The sequence below is a fragment of the Drosophila rhopaloa genome, unplaced genomic scaffold (genome assembly GCF_018152115.1).
Source record: "Drosophila rhopaloa isolate 14029-0021.01 unplaced genomic scaffold, ASM1815211v1 contig_178, whole genome shotgun sequence".
NCBI classification, from domain to species: domain Eukaryota; kingdom Metazoa; phylum Arthropoda; class Insecta; order Diptera; family Drosophilidae; genus Drosophila; species Drosophila rhopaloa.
Genome location: NW_025335059.1, coordinates 4,185,816 through 4,207,625, shown reverse-complemented (window position 1 = coordinate 4,207,625; position 21,810 = coordinate 4,185,816). Strand labels below are relative to the sequence as shown.

At 39.0% G+C, this 21,810-nt stretch overlaps 3 protein-coding genes across 3 annotated transcripts; all 3 read left to right on the top strand.

Moving 5' to 3' along the window:
• Positions 1–6,375: 6,375 nt before the first annotated feature.
• LOC108043641 (phytanoyl-CoA dioxygenase domain-containing protein 1) lies at positions 6,376–10,113 on the top strand. Its single transcript, XM_017122426.2, has 3 exons — positions 6,376–6,555; positions 8,757–9,414; positions 9,802–10,113. Exons 1-3 carry the CDS (start codon positions 6,532–6,534, stop codon positions 9,984–9,986), a joined length of 867 nt encoding a protein of 288 aa, XP_016977915.1. The 5' UTR covers positions 6,376–6,531; the 3' UTR covers positions 9,987–10,113.
• Positions 10,114–10,588: 475 nt separating this feature from the next.
• On the top strand, positions 10,589–12,597 carry LOC108043640 (aminoacylase-1B-like). The gene is made up of 6 exons (XM_017122425.2): positions 10,589–10,960; positions 11,161–11,505; positions 11,572–11,718; positions 11,799–12,082; positions 12,139–12,272; positions 12,330–12,597. The coding sequence occupies exons 1-6, from the start codon at positions 10,870–10,872 to the stop codon at positions 12,532–12,534; spliced, it is 1,206 nt and encodes a 401-aa protein (XP_016977914.1). The 5' UTR covers positions 10,589–10,869; the 3' UTR covers positions 12,535–12,597.
• Positions 12,598–12,673: 76 nt separating this feature from the next.
• LOC108043639 (aminoacylase-1B) lies at positions 12,674–14,487 on the top strand. The gene is made up of 6 exons (XM_017122424.2): positions 12,674–12,862; positions 13,027–13,371; positions 13,428–13,574; positions 13,628–13,911; positions 13,965–14,104; positions 14,161–14,487. The coding sequence occupies exons 1-6, from the start codon at positions 12,772–12,774 to the stop codon at positions 14,363–14,365; spliced, it is 1,212 nt and encodes a 403-aa protein (XP_016977913.1). The 5' UTR covers positions 12,674–12,771; the 3' UTR covers positions 14,366–14,487.
• The last annotated feature ends 7,323 nt before the right edge of the window (positions 14,488–21,810 follow it).

The window sequence follows — 21,810 nt, the reverse complement described above, 5'->3', positions numbered from 1 at the left end:
GCTGCTGTGCCACTGATATTGCTATATCTGCTCTGATGTTGCTGCTGGGACTGCTGATGTTGCTGCTAGGACTGTTGATGTTGCTGTTGGCACTGTTGATGTTGCTGCTGTGCCTTTAGCTTTTGCTGTTGCTGCAATATCGGTTGCCATTGCAATTGCCTTTCCTGCAGCTAATGTAGCTGTTGTTACTTTTAAGCTTCGGGGTTACTGTTAGGCCAATGTAAAATATCTGCAGGAGATGTTACTGTTCCAGCTGTTAATGTTGCTGCGTCTTTAATCCTTAGATGTAGATGTTGCTGTTGAGCCATTACAATTAATATTCCGACTTAATGTTACTGCTGTTACTGTTGATATTGCTGCTTTTCTCTGTACTCTTGGTGTTGCTTTTGCTGATATGAATATGGCTGATGTTGCTGCTGTTACTACTACACTTCATGCTGCTGCTTCTTTTGTCTCTTAGTGTTGCTGTTGCCGCTGTGCCGTCACTGTTACTGCCTTTTTGTTGTGATCACCCGGCTCACCAGTGACCCACTGTTGTTGTGGTGTTGTTATTGCTGCCTGTCTCATCAGCGTCGGCAATAATTATTGCGCTGTTGCTGTCGTAGCCAGCTCTAAAAAAAACGAACTTCAAAAGTCTTTCTGCCGCGGCGCCTTTTCGGCCAAGTTAAATACATTTTTTGCACACCCTCTATCATTTTTCTTTTTTTTTCGTTGCTCATTTGACTGTTTGTTGCTGGTGAATTTAAATGTTATTCTGCGTGTTGAACTTGTTTCTCTGCTAATGCAATTTATTTTTGTCAAATTACGGTCCAGAGTGATTCGGAAATCTCGAATGCTCGATACCCACTTTTGTTTGGCATTACATGCAGTTTTTACTTCCTGCACGTTTAATTTGTGTATTCCCTTTTGGCGCTATTTCCGCGACAGTTGGTAGTTACCACTTTTAAACCGATTGATTTTTGGATTCACTTTGTAGCCATTTATAAGATGACTGTGAAATAATTCAAAAAGTCGTTGAATTTAGTAAAAATAATAAAAGAAAATATTGTAAACAGAATAAAATATAAACAAACTGCTTATTACACAAACAAAATATCGCAAATAACAAATTTATTCAAACAGAAGCTTATTATTCAGTTACATTTACTTTTTTCAGCATAAATAAGTTAAATGCAATTGGATTTTGTATGTGGGGCGAGTGCAGATTAGTTTATTTTGGCGAATGTTGATATTATCTCATTTATTCGATTAAATAACACCTAAAAACAATTTATTTTTACTTATGTATTTCTTTTGATTGCACTTTCGATTGTTCCCGTGATTACTGGATTACCGGATTAGATAATCCGCTGTCTCTTTTAATTTTTCGTGTTGGATTAAATCGCCGGTTCGAAGGTGAAAGAAAGCAAATTGGCAATTCGTGATCCGTTGCCAAGTTCACAATTTTGGAATCGCTCGATTTGGCCGGCGGCTCCGAAAAAAAGGGAAAGATCGTAAAAGGTCAAACTCAGACTATAAGTGTGCGGTTACCAGCGCTTGTTAACCGTTTGCTTCCCGCTTACATAATTCAATTAGGGCCTCGGCCGAAATGAAGATAATTTCTGGTGGCCAAACAAAGCGGCGACATTGGACGAAGTCAAGGCGAACATCAGGTCTAGGTTTGGGCATCCTTTTGTTCTTGGCCAAGGCCCTGAATCTTTTGTGGGCTTTGTGCCTGCATTCGGGCTTTGTTTGCCATATACCGCTTGGCTTATAATCTCCCTTTTGTGGTAACAACAAAGCCAACGGCGAATCAATAACCTCTAGCCGATGATGATTTTTGTGTATCCCAAATGGCGTTATGATTTTTGCAAATTCAAATTAGATTTCAACAGATTTGCCTAAGTGGTGCCAAAAACTGTTTTTATTTTTGCAACTTGGTGTTTGGTGGAGCAGCTGGCGACGTGATTGGCGATTATACATGGGGAGCATGTAATTATCAGGGAAATGCTGGAAATACTGAAATGAGGCAAAAACGCACATTTCGTATAAATTACCGACAGTCATCATGTTTCAGGTCGCTTTTAATGCTTCTTTCACTTCGGAGACCGGCAGACGAACAAAAAGTCATGTTGCTGTTGTAAAACGCTTTCATAATCAACTCGTTGCGAAGGTGGAGCCATTGGGGAACCTCTTTTTCCAGCCGCCTTTTCCACTCCTCCAATCCCCTTAAATATACCAACAAAATTGAGTTTCGCCCTGATACACACTTAGAAAAAAACTCTTTTAAGACTAAAGAAATTCATATGTGCTTAAGAGCTTATAAATACAACATTACGAAAGACAATGTGTAGTTATATTTGTCCTGTAAAAAAGAAAACATTTGAGCAATAATACATTATTTTTGCAACGCTTTTGTCCAGGTTTTCCTGTGTGAAGTGAAAAAGAAAAGTGTTTTTAAAGCCTTCTTTTGCCAAGTGTGGGACTGCCTCAATGTGCGTAATTTGAATTGCCATCAAATTCGTTTTTAATTTCCCAACTGACATTGGGAATAAAGCGAACCCCGGTTAAGCCACTAGCCACACAAAAAAAAAACACGAAAAGACTTTATTAATTTAGCTACCACTTTTGGCTGCCCAGCTGGTCTTCTTCTGGCCACTTTCGCATTTGCATGGCCAACTCGGCTGGGGCCCATTAGATTTATGGCTCTAAGTCGACGCCGTCTTGCTCTTTCGGCGAGTTGATTGATCCGAAAATTATGCATGAGCACGATAAAGCCAGGAGATCCAAACAAATCCGACCATCCATATCCATCCACGATGAGGTCCGAGCGTGTCGCGTAATTAGCCTTTGTTATGCCAATTTCTATGGGTGGCTTTTATCGGTGATTTATATCCGACAGTTGGAGGTGGAATATCGTCTCTGGGAACAGGGCTTCAAGAAAACCTTGGCAGTTCATCATCTTTCTGGTGCGGAGAAAGTTGCCCGCTTCGGGGATCCGCATCTAGTGCATTATCTATGCGTCTGCGATCGTTTCCCTTTCCTGGCTCGCCATCAGCATTTCCTCTCACTTGCATCATGCATTTTAAATATCGTCGGGTATCAAGGTGCAGGCTTTCAAAACTGCTGTCGAGCAACACGGGCTAAGGTCAAGCTCAAGTCGTTCAGATCGGCATGGGGGGCCTGTCCCAAATAAATAAAATGAAATAATAAAAATATAGGTAGTCTAATCATTAGGCATTAAATCTAACATCCTATTTGAAAAAATAATCACGGAAAGAAAGGTTGTCTGGGGGAATCGAAGATGAAATTACCCTAAGATCTAGACTTAAACTTATAAATAGATGTTAACTCAATGTCTTGACTTCGGTTTCCAGTAAAATATTATATTATTAATATTCTTTCTTCAAACATTTTCTGATTTAGTAGAATATTTTCTAATGAATCTAATACTCATTAAATGTTTACAAAGTAGGATTAACAACTCTTCTTTGTACTTAATTATGATGTTTATATTGATATAAATTTAAATTGTCTGTTTTTTTTGGTAAGACAGTTCCGAATATTTTAATTAAATATGGTTGCAAATAATTTGATTATAAAAACATTTATAATAGCTTCGCTGCAATATAAATATATTAATATAAATGGTGCTGACCAGTTTTTAATATTAAGCAGATCCACCGCTGACCACTAACAGGGTATGCAAATTGGAAAGGCAGCTTAGCTTAATTTACGGCCCCGATGACAAGGCACATTCTAATCAAACGCGAGAGTCGTCAGCAGAAGCGAAAATAACATTCACCTTCTATGGCCAAAAAGTAAAAAATGTAGTAAAAAACAATGTGAGCAAAGCAAAGTTGAATTTGTTATCAGCTTGTTTGTTTGGCCAGGCCATTCGCGTGCCTCAGATGTTAATTAATTTAATTAGTCGCGCACACAGCCAAGAAGAACCAAGAGATGACCTTGGGTCGGTGGGTGATGGGTGATGGGTGATGGACCCCCTTGGGTGCACATTGTTTACGACTTGATTGTTCAGCTGCGAACACCTTGCCCGCCCCCTTTCCACCCACCTGCCGCTTCTTCGGCGAGTCAAGGTCACCGCTTCTAATTTGAATTTTACAACATGCACTTACTTTTATGCTTTGCATTGCGAATATAATGCTGTTTGCATTTGCCTGCCTTATTTATGGCCGCAGCTCGTGTAATTAATCTTCCGCGGAGCCGCAATAGATGCGAAATGCGAATGCAGCATCAGAAGAACGAGTACTAAGTCACAGCCACAGATGAATAAATACATACATACGTTAGCCATTCGTTTTTGCTGGCTGGCATAAATTTCCTGCCTGCTTATTTATCATCTTGCCATTTTCATTTGGCGACTCTTTATGGCATTTTATGTGCAAGTTAGTCAGTTGGTTAGTTGGCTAGTTGCTTAGTTAGTGGGTGTGTGAGGCCGATTGAATGCCGAATGTTGGTTGGGTCGAGGTGCAGTCAAAAAGTGGCACTTGCGGCCTTTGTTTGTTCATACTGCTCAACACAGCATTGAAGAGGTGCAAATATTTGAGTATTTACAGACAAGTGCGGCAGACCAGTCAGAAATTAAGTTGTCAAGGAAACATAATAATAAATACGCGGCAAGCTTGATTGAAATGAGTTGAACCAATATGGAAGCATATTTGTGTTGTTTAAGTATTTGCAAATAAGAAAATATCATTATAGTGGGAGCTAGAAAAAGAAAACTCCATTATTTAAGCTTAGAACAAAATTAAAATAAATAAATTTAAATAAAAATTTAAAAACTATTATAGCTTCATTGCCTTTAGAGTCATTTAAATCGTTAGTGATCGTTGTTGAAATAAAGTTCGAGTTTTAGCTAACTGCAGGTTTTATGAAATTTTTGAACACATTAGTTTTGCTATAGCTGTATATTTGTTTGTTTTTAAATTTGTTAAAATAATTAAAACAGCATATTTTATGAAGCGAATGAACCAAATTAGGATGCCAGTTTACAACAACTTTGTAATTACTTGTAACTATGAAAAGCCCAACTCTCTCAGCTTTGTTAACGACTGTTGAAGCATCTGCAATTAGCCACAGAGCAACAATAGTTTTGCATACATTTCTTGCACGCCGTGAAATGACGATGAGGCAATCGTAGTTACAACACCAAAGTCAGACGAAGAAACAAACGAATAACGGCCCACGCACAGACGGCAATTAACTGGCACATTTGTATGTAGACACACAAAAATGCACTTGGAAATATATATAAAGTATATATTTCTAGATGGGTTTTGTTCAGATTTTTTGGTTTTCTACCTTAATCTGAACCTTAACCTTTCACTACTGTGATAAAAATAATATATTAATATAGTGTATATAATAATAAGAGGATTCGAATTTTAGAAAATACAAAATTAAAATCCATTACATTTGGAGTACATATTATAATTGTTTAAAACCATTTCTCATGATTACAATATCTTTTTTTTTCGTGTACTAACTCGAGTACCAAATGTACCAAAGTTAAAATGTGAATATGACTTGAGGATGCCTTATAAACACATGCATATAGACAACGCAGTCATGTGGGAGACCCAGACCTCCGACTGATGAACACTGCCGGCACACGTGTGTCTAGAAAAAAGACTTGGGTTTCAATAGGGCAAGAGGAAAAGATCTATTTAATAATGCACCCTGATGGACACCAGAATTAACTAGAAGATTGCGCCATAGCAATAGCTCAGAACTATAGTGGACAATCTAAAGTGATATTTATTTATCAAAGTCAATGGCTAGACTGGCACACATTAAGGCTGATAAAGAAACCAACTGAAAAGAGAAATATGAATAATATTTAAGAAAGCGATGTAGACATGGCAAGTCGAAGTTTGAATACTCTTGCACTTATAACCAAAATTGTTTTTCGGTCTGATTGACTCTATTTCGATTTCCTTGTTGTTAAGTAATCATGGCACACATGGCCCTAAATTCAAGATCACAAGTTATTATGATTATTAACAATTTAAGATGACTGTAAAATTTTATTTTGTTGAGTGCATATTACTTCTTAACTCATTGACTTCGACATTTCTGCTTACCGGGTGGTGTTATACAATTTAATATGGTTATCAAATAAATAGTTATGAACGTCTGATTAAAACAATTATACCTATTCATACGTAAGGGTATAAGAACAGAAGCGACGACACGCGCTGAACGTTAACAGAGGCGCTCGCTGTTATCTAACAGCCCGCTCTCTATGTTTAGAATATGTAACGGTTAAGCGCCGCGTGGGAGCTGCCGCCACTCTCCCTCTCTTTCTCTCTCCCACGATTTCAGTCTGATATTTTCAAGAGTTTTCGAAAATTTCTCTACCGATCAGTTTTAAAAGACACGCCAAACAGTGCGAAACGTTCTCGAGCGCTGAGAAAATAGCAAAAATAATACAGAACACAAACAAAAGTTAAGGAGTTCGCGTTTTTTGACTCGAAAACAAAAGTAAAATTGTTAATTAATTTTCAAACAAACAACACAGCCACACACAAAATGCACAGCAAATTGTTGGACGAGGTGGGTAATCAAATACAATCAATCAATCGATCGATCGATCGATTTTCCCCATTTTCGTAAATCTATTTTGGAACGCATCGTATTATTTATTGGAAGCACTCTTAGTTAGTCATCCTCGTTCTGGGATGACTTGTTCCCACAGAGTCATCGTGTTATTTACAACCATCAGAATCATAAACATTTCGTTGGCTAGGAAAATTAAATCGCGGAAAAGCATTCTTTTGTTCCTGCAGAATAAAGAAAAGACAAAGCCATATTTGCCGGTTAAGGAAACGTTTTAATATTGTGGACATTATACCAAATGTGGTCAAACAAAAAACAGCATGACAACTAGTTTTCAAATGGAGTGTGGGGCTCGTAATAATTATATACCACCCAGTCTGGGCTTAATTATGGTTAAGAATAGTTTGTTGACAAACTAGTTTGCAAATTAGCAGAATTTCGATTAAATCGAATATTCAAGTCAGCATAAAATTGATTTAGTTTTCTTATCTCATTTAAAAACTAACAGTGTTGCGCACGAGTTGGTGATTATAATCTATGCACTTGAATAAATATTGCTTTAAAATTCCTAGCTAAATTTGAAACTTAATCTTTTTAATATGAAATTAAAACTTTGTTTTAAGTACGTTTTTAAAACTAATACAAATATAAATATAAGTCAATATACATATTATTAATTTCTATTTATAGCAATATTTATAAACTAAATATAATATTGACCTAAAACTAAAATAAACTAAAAATAAAATTTTTTTGTCAAAGTAATAGTTATGGAATTTAAAATTTTAGATTAAGTCTAAATCAGACATAATTAATGTAATTGTCGTTAATTTCTAGATCCTTTTTTTTTAAATAAGAACGACTTTGTTTTTTCTGTGTAGACTACACCCAAGTTCTAGTTCAACCAGCTATTACTTAACATGTGGATTACGAAGTTAATGCTATACACTCAGCGCATGCAAGCTTCACTGCACTTGTCATTATCAAATTCCAACCGATTACAGAAAAAGCTGGCTAGGCTATTATGACATACGGGCAGCATACGTGATGAATGCAACTACTGATTGTTGACCCTCTGAAGTAATTTTCCATGCACACGCCTTTTGTAATGGAACCATATGCATAGAGCTCTCCGGAAAATAGAACACTTGTCCGTCCCCCTTTTTCTAATGATTTATTTTCGCGGATCGACAGCTGACCCGATCTTTTCCCTCTTTTCGATCACTTCAGGTGTGCTCGTTCGGCGATTTTTCTTCGGTTGCCTTTGAGTCACGGCGACTATTTTTACTCTCGTTTTTCATTTTCAAAATGCTCGCTCAAGCAATTTAAATTTATTTAATTTAACCACACTCATCCTACCAGGAACAGAGAAAAGAAAAAAAAAAGAAAGAGAGCACCCACAACAAAAATGATATATTTATCTTTTGTTTACCAAGCCGATATTCTATTGCCCTTCTGTCAGAAAATGAAATGCTTGGTAAACGCCTAAGATATATTGATTTTACTACAAATTGAACATTAATCATTATTTGTTTGGATGTCATTTCTCAGTGTTTTGATTTCCTTCGCCATTGCCAACCCATTATACCCCTTTTGAAATGTATGTAGAAACAAGAGAATGTGTGAATTTTCAATTTTAGGTTGACTGATTTCAATGAATGAGCACGGATTTCGGTCCGTGGGTTTATGTCAGGCAGAATTAACACTTTGACGAGCACGGGAATTTGTTAATTAGCAAACGTTAAAAAGGTGAACAAAGAGCACTAATACACATATTGTAATTACTTATTTAGTCCACACAAGACACATTCCTTAGATTAGAACGAAAGTCTGGAAAGGTTTACTTCTCTGGTAAAGATATACAAAAGATGTTATTATTATTTCGAATAAAGGGTGAGATTTGTATATCTTGAAGATCCATTTTGAAACCTTCTTTATGCTTTTTTATTTATTTTATATTTTTTTTGGTCAAATTTAGTTGCGATAATAGTAGAACACCATAGGGTTCGTAATTGCAAAGCGCGTGCCCATTATGCAGTCGGTCAATCGGTCAGTTGGTGCGATAAGACCGCCAGCCCCCGTAGAGTCCGGTCGGAGATTGCCGGATCCGCCAGACGAGACGGCGCAGGCGATTAGTTGTGCTCGGAGATTACGTTCGTGATTTAACGGAGACCTTCACCCGCTTCCATTCTTTTCAGCTGAATGAAAATGGCTACATTGTCATCGAGGATTTCCTCACGCCCGAGGAAGTGGACTCCCTGTTCCAGGCGGGAAGAGCCCTGTGCCTGGATGCTCCGCAGAACAACCGGAAGATTTTCAGCACCATAAAGCAGGAGGATGCCCAGGGCAAGGAGCTGTACTTCATGGAGTCCGGGGACAAGGTGCGCTACTTCTTCGAAAAGGGGGCGGTGGGCGAGGAGGGCCAGCTGCTGGTGGATCCCATGATCGCCTTGAATAAAGTGGGCCACGCCCTGCATGTGGAACATCCGGCCTTCAATGCGATCACATTTAGCAACCGGGTTCGCGAGATCTGCTGGCAGTTGAACTACAATCGTCCCGCCGTCTGCCAGAGTATGTACATCTACAAGAATCCCGGAGTGGGCGGCGAAGTCACGCCCCATCAGGACTCGTGGTTCCTGCACACGGACCCCAACTCGGCGGTGGGCTTTTGGATTGCCCTCGAGGACTGCACCCTGCAGAACGGCTGCCTGCAGTTCATCAAGGGATCGCACAAGAGCGGCGTCCACAGGCGGTACCTCCGCAATCCCGACAAGGACGCCAGTGAACTGATGGTCTACGACCGGGCAGCTCCCATCTATCCGCAGTCCAGCTTCACGCCGATGCAAGTCTCCAAGGGTGAGTTCACTAGGTCTTAATTGCCTCTCAATATACCCGTACAAATGAATAGTATACAATTTCTTTAAATGTTTTGTCTTTAAATTAAAGGCTTATTAACCTAATATTTTTTTAAGCACAAATATTTAATTAGCTGCGCTTTATCATCACAACTTTTTTCATTTCTATTTTTAACCTGGTTTACCTCTTAAAAATTTCTTGTGTCAATAATTAACCAATTGATCAAACAAAAATACGCAAGATATAAAATGTAAGAAACAACTAATTGAAAATATAATATTTATTTAATTACCATATTTATAGAAGTTCAAAAATTCTTATTAGATTTTGTATACATAAATATATATTGCTGAACTTCATATCATGAACCGCTCTTTACCTTTTCAGGAACTTGCATCCTCATCCATGGAAACGTGGTGCACAAAAGTGAGCCAAACCGATCGCAAAAGAGTCGCCACGCCTACACTTTCCACGTAATCGAGACTGAGAATAACGTCAAGTATTCGGAGGACAATTGGCTGCAGGCGCCAAAGGACAAACCATTCCCCGTCCTTTTCGAGCGCAAGGCCTAATGATCTCATCGGGATCGCAATTCGGTATTTTCGCACATAAGTTTCTAGTGAATCTTTAAGTTTCCTTGTACACGCCGCCAAGATGTATGCAGTAATTGTAAATGTAATAAATGAATTTCCTATTTAATTTGGATTTGAATTTAAACTCGACTTAAGCAGGGCAAAAGCAGCGGTAAGGCAGTTTTAAAACTCTGGGGAAGCAGTTCTCTGAGCTGAGGTTGTGCTGAAGCAGTATGCAAGCAGTTGATCGGCATAGATTGTAGAAAGCTAATGACCGACCTTAAAATACATTTACTTATCAAATTTAAACGATAACAGAGAGGAAAAGAGACACAAGAAGAGCAGTCAAGTGTACAACAGTAAACACACCATAGATGAGAAATGTATATTGACTTGACCAAATGTATGGGATATTAATCATCCCCAAGATATTATTTTGGACCAGATATCTGGCGTATCATGTTGATTAAAAATAATAAAAATGTCAAAATATAAAAACTGTTATTGTAGTATATAGCATTTATTTATAATCAAAGTCACCTTAACAATGGAAGATTGCTAGTTAAATATGAACACTTGACACAATGAAGTTCAATCAATGAGTTCGACTGTAAGTCCCCCACTCTTGTCATAGAGTTAAACAAGTAATACCCCCAGGGGCATTGACGTAAACGAGTTTTCCACCATCCAAAATTCTCGTTCTCAATTTGATAAAATTATCTGTGTCCGCCACCTCCCGGGTCGCGCGTTGGCGTTACGATCGTAGATAAGTCTATTAGTGCTAAACCACTGAAACTCGACGCGGACACTGGCTAACACAAGTCAGTAGTCTGCCAGCTCTTGGGCGAAGCGGATCGCATATACTAATTCTAAAGCCACTAAAATGTCGGCTAGCAAATGGGAATCTGATGAGGAGATCCAGTATTTCCGAGAGTATCTACGCATTCCGAGTGTACATCCCGATCCGGATTACGGTTAGTATCTCCGAGATGAAAGCTTGTAAATAACGGTACATAACAAGCTTACCACAATTTATAATCTAATATACTATATGCAATAGGACTTATTTGACAAACAATTCATGTGTACATCAGTTTTGTGTAATGCGGTAAATGGTTTTAATAATGCATTTATTAGATTTATATTAAATAATTATTTTTATTTACTTCTATAGAACCATGCCTCGCATTTCTCAGGGGGCAAGCAAAGCAGTTGAATCTGCCCATAGCAGTGTACTATCCAGCAAATGATCTGAATCCCGTGGCTATTCTGACATGGGAAGGTCTTGAACCCGAGCTGCCCAGCATTCTGCTCAACTCCCACATGGATGTGGTTCCCGTATTCCCAGAAAATTGGACTCACCCACCATTTGGGGCAGATATCGATGAGGAGGGTCGCATTTTCGCCAGAGGCACACAAGATATGAAGTGCGTGGGAATGCAGTATCTGGCAGCAATTAGAGCGCTGAAAAGAAGTGGAGCTAGATTCAAGCGAACTATCCACATCTCCTTTGTCGCGGGTTAGTATATATACATAGCGTGATATATTTGGTTAAAATTCTCAGGTTGCAATTCTATATAATCAGATGAAGAGATGGGCGGTCGCTATGGAATGCGACCCTTTGTGACCACCGACGATTTCCGTGCCCTAAATGTGGGATTCGGAATGGATGAGGGTTTGGCTTCACCCGGCGAAGATATTCCTCTATTTTATGCAGAGCGGGCAGTGTGGCGTAAGTTATTATTTAAATAATTTTATAAATATTTATAAATGTTCTAAGTTTGTGTATATCTTTTACTCCTCCACAAAAAGGTGTATATTTCCACATCAGTGGCACAGCTGGTCATGGATCCCTTCTGCTGCCGAATACTGCGGGCGAAAAGCTAAACTACATAGTTGGAAAGATGATGGAGTTCCGTAAGGTTCAGGTCCAGAGATTGCAGAATAATCCAGAGTTGGTCATTGGCGATGTGACGACCATTAATTTGACCAAAGTTAGTGGCGGAGTTCAAAGTAATGTGGTGCCTCCTTTGCTGATGGTGTGTTTCGATTGTCGATTGGCTCTGGATTTGGATCATCAGGAGTTCGAAGAAAAAGTAGATAATCTTCTAGACTTTGGTTTTCCTTAATTAATCTATATGCATTCTTAAAGCTTCACAAATGGTGTGACGACGTGGGTGGTGGCATCGAAATAACCTATGAGCAAAAACAACCTAAAGTTCCGCCCACCGCCATCGACGATAGTAATCCTTTTTGGCTGGCTTTTAAGAAAGCAACCGATGAGTTGTAAGTATTACTACTAATTTAAACGACCTTTATCTTATATTATTATTAACCTTTCAGGAAACTCTCCATTAAGCCCCAAATTTTTACTGGTGGAACTGACAGCAGGTACATTCGTCAGGTTGGCATACCAGCTTTGGGCTTCTCTCCCATGAATAATACCCCCGTACTTCTCCATGATCACGATGAGTTTCTTCAAGCGGACACCTATCTAAGAGGTGTCGAAATATTTAAGAAAATTATAAGCAGCGTTGCAAATGTTTAGTAAATACCCATTATCTAGTGTGATGTTGTACTTGATAACGGCTTAAATATAAATAAACTCATATATGACTTGTTCTTAAAGAAAAGGTTTTAACAAGCCTTTGGCATCTATCGCTTGCGTTTATCTTAAAGATAAAGACAATGTCTAGAGATTAACGCAAGTAGTAAAAGAAAGAATAGCTCCAGACCTATTTCTAGTTTTGGTCTTAGTTATATCTGAGCTTTTGATAGAAACACAATGTCCACCGCAAATTGGGAGTCCAACAAGGAGATACAATATTTCCGTGAATATCTGCGCATTCCAAGTGTGCATCCCAATCCGAATTATGGTGGGTATTTAAAAGCTCTTTTTTTATTAAGGATATGTGTTTAAAAAAAAGTCAGTTTATCACCATAATTTAAATTTGAAATTTTACTAAATTAAATAGATAAAAAAAATTGCAACATATATATTTTTGTATATAACTTATGTGATTAATATTTCTTTCATTAGAGCCTTGCGTTGAGTTTCTGAAGCGTCAGGCTAAAGATTTGGATCTACCTATTAAGGTGTACCATCCACTGAATGTGGAAAATCCTGTGGTGGTTCTGACCTGGGAGGGTCTTGAAAAAACATTGCCCAGCGTTCTACTGAACTCCCACATGGATGTGGTTCCCGTATTCCCCGAAAACTGGACTCATTCACCATTCGGAGCTGAGATCGATGAGGAGGGTCGTATTTTTGCCAGGGGATCACAGGATATGAAATGTGTGGGAATGCAGTATTTGGCAGCCATCAGGGCTTTAAAAAAAAGTGGATTGCGATGCAAGAGAACCATTCACATTTCATTCGTGCCAGGTGAGTACATATTTTATCCCAAGTACTTTTATAATAAAACAATGTAAATATCACAGATGAAGAATTGGGTGGCTTTAAGGGAATGGCTTATTTTGTAACCTCAAAGGAGTTTAAATCCCTAAACATTGGGTTTTCCTTGGATGAAGGAATTGCTTCGCCCACTTCAGAGTTTCCAGTTTTCTATGCGGAGCGTACTGTGAAACGTAAGTGGAATGAATATCTTTTGCAGATTTGCCTTATTCAAATATTTTTCCAGGTGTAATATTTAAAATCAGTGGTTCAGCCGGACATGGTTTGCTCTTGATGCCAAATACGGCGGGTGAGAAGTTGAGTTATTTAACCAACAAGATGATGGAGTTCCGAGCGGGGCAAGTTAAACGTTTGAGAGATAATCCGGAATTGCAGATCGGCGATGTGACCACCATTAACTTGACCACTGTGAATGGCGGAGTGCAGAGCAATGTGGTGCCTCCTCTTCTCACCGTCTGCTTCGACATTCGATTGTCTTTGGATATTGATGTCGAGGAGTTCGAAGCCAATGTGGGTCTTTAAATTCAATAATCTTTAGATGTATTAATGGCAATCCTTTCTAGCTGGCCAAATGGTGCGAGGAGGCAGGCGGCGGTATTGAGCTTGGGTTCAATGCATCTTTAAGGAAAGGACACATTCCACCCACTGTCACGAACGAGTCGAATCTTTTCTGGGTGGCTTTCAAGAGGGCCACGGATGAGTTGTCAGTATTGAATTATATATACCCGATGGTCGGAGTCTTTAATGTTTATTTTTCAGAGGTCTGCTAACCAAACTCCAGGTATTTCCCGGAGGCACTGATAGTCGCTACATTCGCCATGCGGGAATTCCAGCATTGGGCTTCTCTCCAATGAATAATACGCCAGTTTTGCTGCACGATCACGATGAATTCCTCCATGCAGATACCTACTTGAGAGGTGTGGAAATATACCAGAAAATCATTGTCAACTTAGCCAACGTTTGATAGCATCGTCCCTGAAATAAAGTACTTGAAAGGTGTGGAAATATATCAGAAAATCATTATCAACTTAGCCAACGTTTGATAGCGTCGTCCCTGAAATAAAGTAATTTTGAGAGATTGTTAAATGCACCCGAATATTTGAAGTACCAATTTTCCGTGTATACGCTCACTTTTTTTTTAAATTATTTATTTGCGCCGGAATCGTTCAATGCCATTTGAACATAACCGGACGTATGAGGACATATATACATATATAGTATATATTATACTATTTAAACTAAATACAATTATTTACAATTATTTACAAAATTTACAAAATTTTTTTGGATTACTGGATGACCCGGGAAGCGAGGTCACTGGGGTGAAATCTCTTCAGCCTTCGAAGAGGTTGCGGAGTATACGCTCACAAAATGACTTTTAATAATTGGGATTTTAAAGTGTTGCATACTCTTAGGCTCTTTTCACGTTGCTCTCGCGGCAACATTAAGTGGTGCATCGCTTTCTCTTTAATATATTAATATATATATAAATATATATATATTATATATTAAAATAAATTTCGCTTATAATGACTATCCTCATTGCAGAGTGCATTGTATGGTCATAATATATGGTCAGAAGTTTGAAACTTATAAGTATATATATTCTTAAGTATATAAGTATATATTCCTAATCAGCATCACCAACCGATTAGATCTAATTTGTGGTTTGACTCTCTAATAGTCTGCATTGGTCACACTGACCCGATCTAAAATCGATTATACGTATAATTTTACATTACTTATAATACATATTACATACACCAATTATACTACCAGTTTTCGAACCACTTGCTTACATCTTCCAGCGTGGACGCGAAACCGACGTTTAATTTGGATATCAACTCAGCAAAGACACACACCTTTTTTTTAGTACATTTTTATTTGAGTTTTGACGGTTTGATTTCTTGAAATTGGCTAACTGACTTTTCGGACTCAATAAAATAATTATTTTTCCAGACATTTTTGGAAATTTACTTTAAAGTATAGAGAATCGAGAAAATTTTTGTAAATTTTATATATTTATTGATCTAAATTGTTCGTTTCTTTATTTGCCATTTAACTATTTGTATTTTGATGTTGAATACTAAAGTACTTAAATTAAATTTAAACTTTCAGGCTTCCCTTTAAATACTTTAATGTCCTAAAATTTTAAATTTCCCAATTATTTGGATAATCAGATTTTTCCAATAGGTATTTTAAGAACACTATTACGTACATAATCTTCCTCAGCCAAAGCTCTACCAAACGATATATATTTTCTTCCAAGGGTCAGACTACAAATAAAAACTCAAGCCATAATTCGGCCACCGAATCTGGCCAACTTTGTCACACACGGCAGCCTCTTTAGTTGGCCAATTTTTTGTTGCGACTTTTTCCGCTGGTCTTTTGTTGGCTGCTGCTGGCTCTTACGTGTAATGTTCTCTCATGTTGCAAAACGATTTGTTGGGGGCAAGATTTATGAACTTGTTCCCACTGACAGCCGACAGTGGTTAAGGTAACACACACGGCAATCTGTGCGCCTGTGTGTGTCTGCGTGAACATGCCGCCTAATTAGAAGATTTTAATTATCTGTTTTCAATCAGCTTCCATTGAGATAATGATAATGCTGCCGCAGCCTGGTTCTTGTTTGGGTTCCCCCCCCTCCGCAACTCCCTCTCTTTTGGCCCCCGTTCATATATTTATTTTGTATATTTTTTTTTGGTACTACCTTGTGGCCGTTTAAGCCAAAATGCTGTTGACATTTCGCTGGCATCAGCGGCGTGGACGGACTCGGAAATTCGGCAAGGTGTTGTTGGTATCGCGGCCACGCGCTTGCTGCCAATAAGCGCTGTCAAAGTGTCCTAAATCGATTAGAATTGATTTTGAAAGGGCCGCTGACAGGCGCAAACGGACCCGCGAGCAATCATCCTCAATACAATGGCGCGGATTACAGTTGTCTGTCGTGTTCTATGGACTTGCCACTCCCATTCCCTCCGAAAGCCATTCCCATTCCCCCGGGCCAGGACCCATCGGCAGTCCCGCCGATATCCCCACACCCCTCCCCTTCCCTTCCAGCCCGGTTGCGTGTTTAAGGCCAAACGGAGAGGCGATGTTGCTGTCATTGACGATTTATGTCAACTGCCGCCGCGGCACAATATTCAAATTCTTTGCATTCACTCATCACTTGTCGCCGGCGAGCCGTCTGTCCTCGCCGCTCATGAGACATTCGCCAGGGGTGTACTTTTCAGGGGATCAACGTCCACGTCCATCTAAAGTTAAAGCAAATAGTCCTTAGTAGAATCTTGGTATAGAATTAAGTTACTACTAGTATGGTTTGAGAGCCTAAGGTCGAGATTTGCGGAAAAGGGTTTTTAAGGATCGATTTAAGTTTTAAACTGTTAAGAATCAAAGATCAGCTATCAAATATTAAAATTAAAATAATAAGTACACTTGCAATATATTTGCTTGTTATTTTTAACAAGCTTGATTCATAATGTCAACTTTTATTTAGTTCTGTAAAGATCTTTTGAGTGGATATTTTCACCATAAATCGGTTAACAAATTATTCTAGTAGTAAAAGGGAGGTATTGGTTTTTGGAAACTAATCAGCGCACCCTTCGATCTTGACTGTTGACAACGCCCCTGTAAAACGTCGAATGCTTTGAACTTATAAATCGCTGAGCTGCAAAATAATGGGAAACGAAATACCTGACGAAGGGTGTTTGGAAAAAATCAGCATATAAGAAACTTCTACTACAATGTTAGAAAAGTGTATCCAAGAATGGAAATTTGTTATCCAATTTAATCATCAGCAAATAGGGCAAAATAATTAAATAATTGTGAATGCAATTTAGGCTTATTTTAGCCTTGCTTTGTTAAACAAATAAATAAGAAGATACCTTAGTGCATTTCTTAAATGTTTATATAAGTAAGTTAAATTTAATGTACCTATCCCATTTTTGACAGCTAGAGTAAGTACCACAATTGAATTGCTTATTTCTTAGCTTTCATGAATTTATTTTGAAAACCTCACCCCTAATGTTTTTCATATTTATTATAACTTTTTAAACCACCCACTGGGCAGCTTTGGTCCCAAGCACACCGAAGCTCATCTCCACCTAGTTAACTCGCAAATTGAATTCAAAATCAAAATTTATTTAACTCTAATGGATTTGGCAACCTGAGTGGATGCCCCGCCCCCAAAAAGGCAAGTTGGTCGGTCCTTCTTATCTGGTATCTGCTGGATTTTGGATTCTGGGTGCTGGATTTTGGACTCTGGCGACTGGATGGATGGATGGTGGGCATTGGATCTGAATTCTGGATATTTGGTGGCCGGTTCGCACGTTTTCGCCACGCCACGCCAGGCCGACTCCGCTGCGTTGCCTTGATTTGACAGGATTCATTGTCTCCGCCACTTCAGTGACTTCAAGCTTACGCGCCTTCCTCGTCTTGGCCTTCTGGAGAGCCCGAGCTGGATGCGTATTGACAGCTTAAATGCGTCCATCACTTGGCCTGAACCCGGCCGAGGCTGACGGAATTCATTTAAATACATTTCGGCCCCAAGGGGCCAGACAGGGCCGTTCGCATTGTTACCCAAGAGGTTTAGGGCACTGAACAAAATGTAGCTGTAAGACTGTACACAAATCTACTGCAAATCGAAAAGGAATCAGAAATCTACTGGAAATCGAAGGGGTAAAGTTTAAAATCAGGACTATTATGAAATTATTAATTACACCACCACTAGTTTATAACACACAATTTATATATATTATTTAGAATGCTTTTATCTTAATTGAAGGGGAATCATTATTAAATAAAGACTTATTTTGATTGTGATCTTATCCTATTATGATCATTTAAATTATTAATATAACCTACAAGCCTCCTACTATTCTTAGAATTACAAACCTTATTTATTTATTTCGAATACAGGAGCTATAGTAATGGTTTACAAAGACATAACCCACTTTTCTTTCAGTGGAATGGGCAGTAAATTGGGCCGCGTCAGGGCCAATCGAATGGAATTTATATGCGGCGCATTTTCGTGGCCTTTGATTGACTTGTGTCACTTTGTCTCATTTGTCAGACGAACGCCTTCGACCAAACCGATGGATGCTCATCATCCAGACCTCCTCCTCCTCATCCTCCTGCTCCTTCGATCCTGGCGCTTAAGTGTCAGGTGTCTCACTTTGGGCCACTCAATTGAAATGTTCTGGCGGATAATTCGAGGACGAGGGAGCCGTTCTTTGTGGCAACTAAATGACACGAGGCTGCTGCATTCAAATGCCCATCAAGTTGTTACACAGTCGAGCGGGCATCCCTTTGGATGCGTATGCGTATCCTTTTGGGCAATATCCTGCCGCCGCCGAGCAGGACCAACTCTCGAACATGGGATTTATGACAGCTGAATGGAGTGGCCATCCGGTGGAGGAAATGTCCTGCCTGCTAACCGGAGATATGTTTCATATCCGCAACACGCTGGCCAACTAACGTGCGAGAATTCCACATTCGCACTCGGATTACCATTACCAATGGCCATGTCCATTCACATTCACTCTGGAATTGAATGCCGCAAGTGAGGGCCCCGTGACAGCCAAGATTTGTTTGTTTGCCCAGCCAGATTGGCTAGTCCTAACCCAAAAGGGTTCCACATCACACGGATAATAGCACACGTCTGATTGAAGCGGGCCTCCATTGGCATGTCCTTCAATCCGCCTGACAGCCGCAAACTTTTATCCCCGATCCTCGGATACCCGCCCCGTATCTGATTCCACTGATTACGCTCCTCCTGCCGCTGTTAACACGGCCATTAATAATTGTTTGCCGCAGAAGCACTGCCCCAAAAGTGTTCAAAGCAGGAGCCGCCTTTGCCCGCCGGCCAAGTGCAATTATTAACCGAAAGGCTGCAATTGCAGCCACTGCCCGAGATCGCATTGTTCCGCTGCATCATTCACGATTGCTTAGAGCCAAGAATTGTGGTGGTAAAATGGTCTTAACTTTTAAAAAAATAAATTAGGGTGCAGTTGCATTTAATGTTTAGATATTTGAAATAGGATTTCTAAAGAATAAGATTGTTATAAAGATATTTAGTATTAATTAAATATGAATACAAACACTTGTTTTTGCTCTTTGTAGAATTAAAAGTTCAACAAATACTTTGTTAAATCTAATATATTAAGGTAAATAATATAAATTTTCTAATTCTTTTTTTTTGACAAATAAAATTAGCTATTTTTAATGTTGGTGGTATTTAAATATTGGAAACCCTTTTTTCCTTCGATAATCCTAGATTTTCTGCTGTAGTTTTTCGCTGTTGCCCACTTAAATGCCAGCATGAATGAATTAACATATCAAGATCAGCCGAGCCCATCCTTGTAGCCCCGAAAAACCTCGTTTCATATTGCAGCCTTGATTTAGATAATGCAAAACGCCTGACTACTTGTTGCAATTATGATTGCGCCAGACTTTCGGTGGCCAGCTGCCTCGGAGTTGCCGATCTCGGAACGCCCAGAGGTGTAGCCAGCTCCATGCAAATTGAAAGCCAAATGCAACTGCAAAGACGCCCCCAAGCAACACGCCCATGCAATGGCTCCGAGATGCAAGCTGCACTGAAAGAAATCAGTAAAATACTGGATTTCATTAGATATTATTTCGTACATTTACAATAGTTTCGGCAGTTGTTTTGCTTGTCTTTTGGGATATAAAACTATAAACTTAAGACAATTGATTTTCAATAGATGTGAAATGTACATAATGTTCAGCCTAACTTTTAGTTAAGAATCCTTTTTTAGCTTGATGATTGCAAATTACATATTTAAGTACTCATATTTTTGTATTTCATTTATTGTTTATTATACCACACAAAAAAAATTGTATTTAATATTCGCAAGATGCTCTTCAATGGATATGATCAATTGATAAAAAAAAACACTTATAAAGGGGTATATTTCCGGCTTAGATTGCTTTAAATTATCAAATGTTTCAAATGTTAATGCTCACATCATATTAATTAATTCCAAAATTAGGTTTCTTTCTGTGTGGAGAGCTGGGAACTTGGTATTTGCCACAATTGCCTGGCACTTTGTAACTGTCGGCGGCTATTAAGCGACTCATTTTTCGCCGAGTTGCACTATGTGGGCATGCAAATGCAAGTCCCAATGTCCCACTGGCTACCGATCGGGATTCGGATGCAGATTCGGATTCAGATTCAGATCCAGCTGCGGCAGCGGCAGCTGTGGGCATGTAACCCCAAGGAGAAGGTTGCGTAATTTGCTCAAGAGCGGCGGAGTTTTTGATTTCCTTCAAATTGGCAATTGGCAATTGGCAAGCGTCGCACAATCAGGCGGGCAGAAAGCTGAAAGGCCAAGCGATGGCCCCTCTTCGGCCAATGGCCTCTGCGAATTGAATTCAAATTTCAATGCAATTTTGCATATCCAAGCGCATTATAGCCGCTTGCCAACTTACTTCCCAGCGAGCAAAGCCGGGGCTTCAGTCTCAGCCTGAGTTTCAGCCTGAGTCTCAGTCTCGGCATCAGCACAAAGCCTATTGAACTGTGGGCCATTTCGGCTTTTGATGTGCCGCCAGTTTTAGCCTTTAGCCAGCTTTGGCCTCAGTCGGCCGCCTTTGTGTCCTGATGCCCGCCATTTTGCCAACTTGCCGCTCGACTCAATCTCAACTGCAACTGAATTACGCAGAATGGATCCTGCCTGGAGAGGGGGCATCAGTGCACTGTGGAAAAATATCACATTTCAATCATTTTACGAAATGTTAAAACATTTTAAAACATTTTAAAACATTCAAATCACATAAAAACTATATTGTATGGCAAGCTAAGTTTTATAGCACCTTCAATGTTAAACGGTAGTTCAATTAAACGTAAAAGGAAACTTAATTAATTTTTGGCTTAAAAAAGAAACAAATTGTTATTAAGGAACATATTTTAGAAATATGTATACACATCACATTGTTGAAACGTTGTTTATTTTAAGGGAGGGACTATGATTGATTATTATCACTTATAAACGTCACAAATAAAATTCCTTTTACTCTATTCTACAAAGTGTGTTAAAATCCACAATGTGTAAAAAACCCTTTGTGTTTTTTTTTAATAAAAGTGTTAAATATTTTATTTAAGTAATAAAATAAAAATATAGTTTAAAAGCCATGAACAATCAATACAAAATAATAAATCAATTTTTAAGTAGGAAAGGCATCCCTTTTCAAATAGATATACACCAATTTATAAAACGTTACTAAAATTCGACCACTTTATGTTCGGCTAACTGACTTTGGAGTAATAGTTTTTCAGTGCTCTTGAGAAGGTGGATGCAACTAAGCGGCTCACCAAGATGGACTGACCGTCAGGGGCACTGCGACATCAGCCTGCGATTTGGGCTGGGGACTGCGGATTGGGAGCTGCCCGTTCGG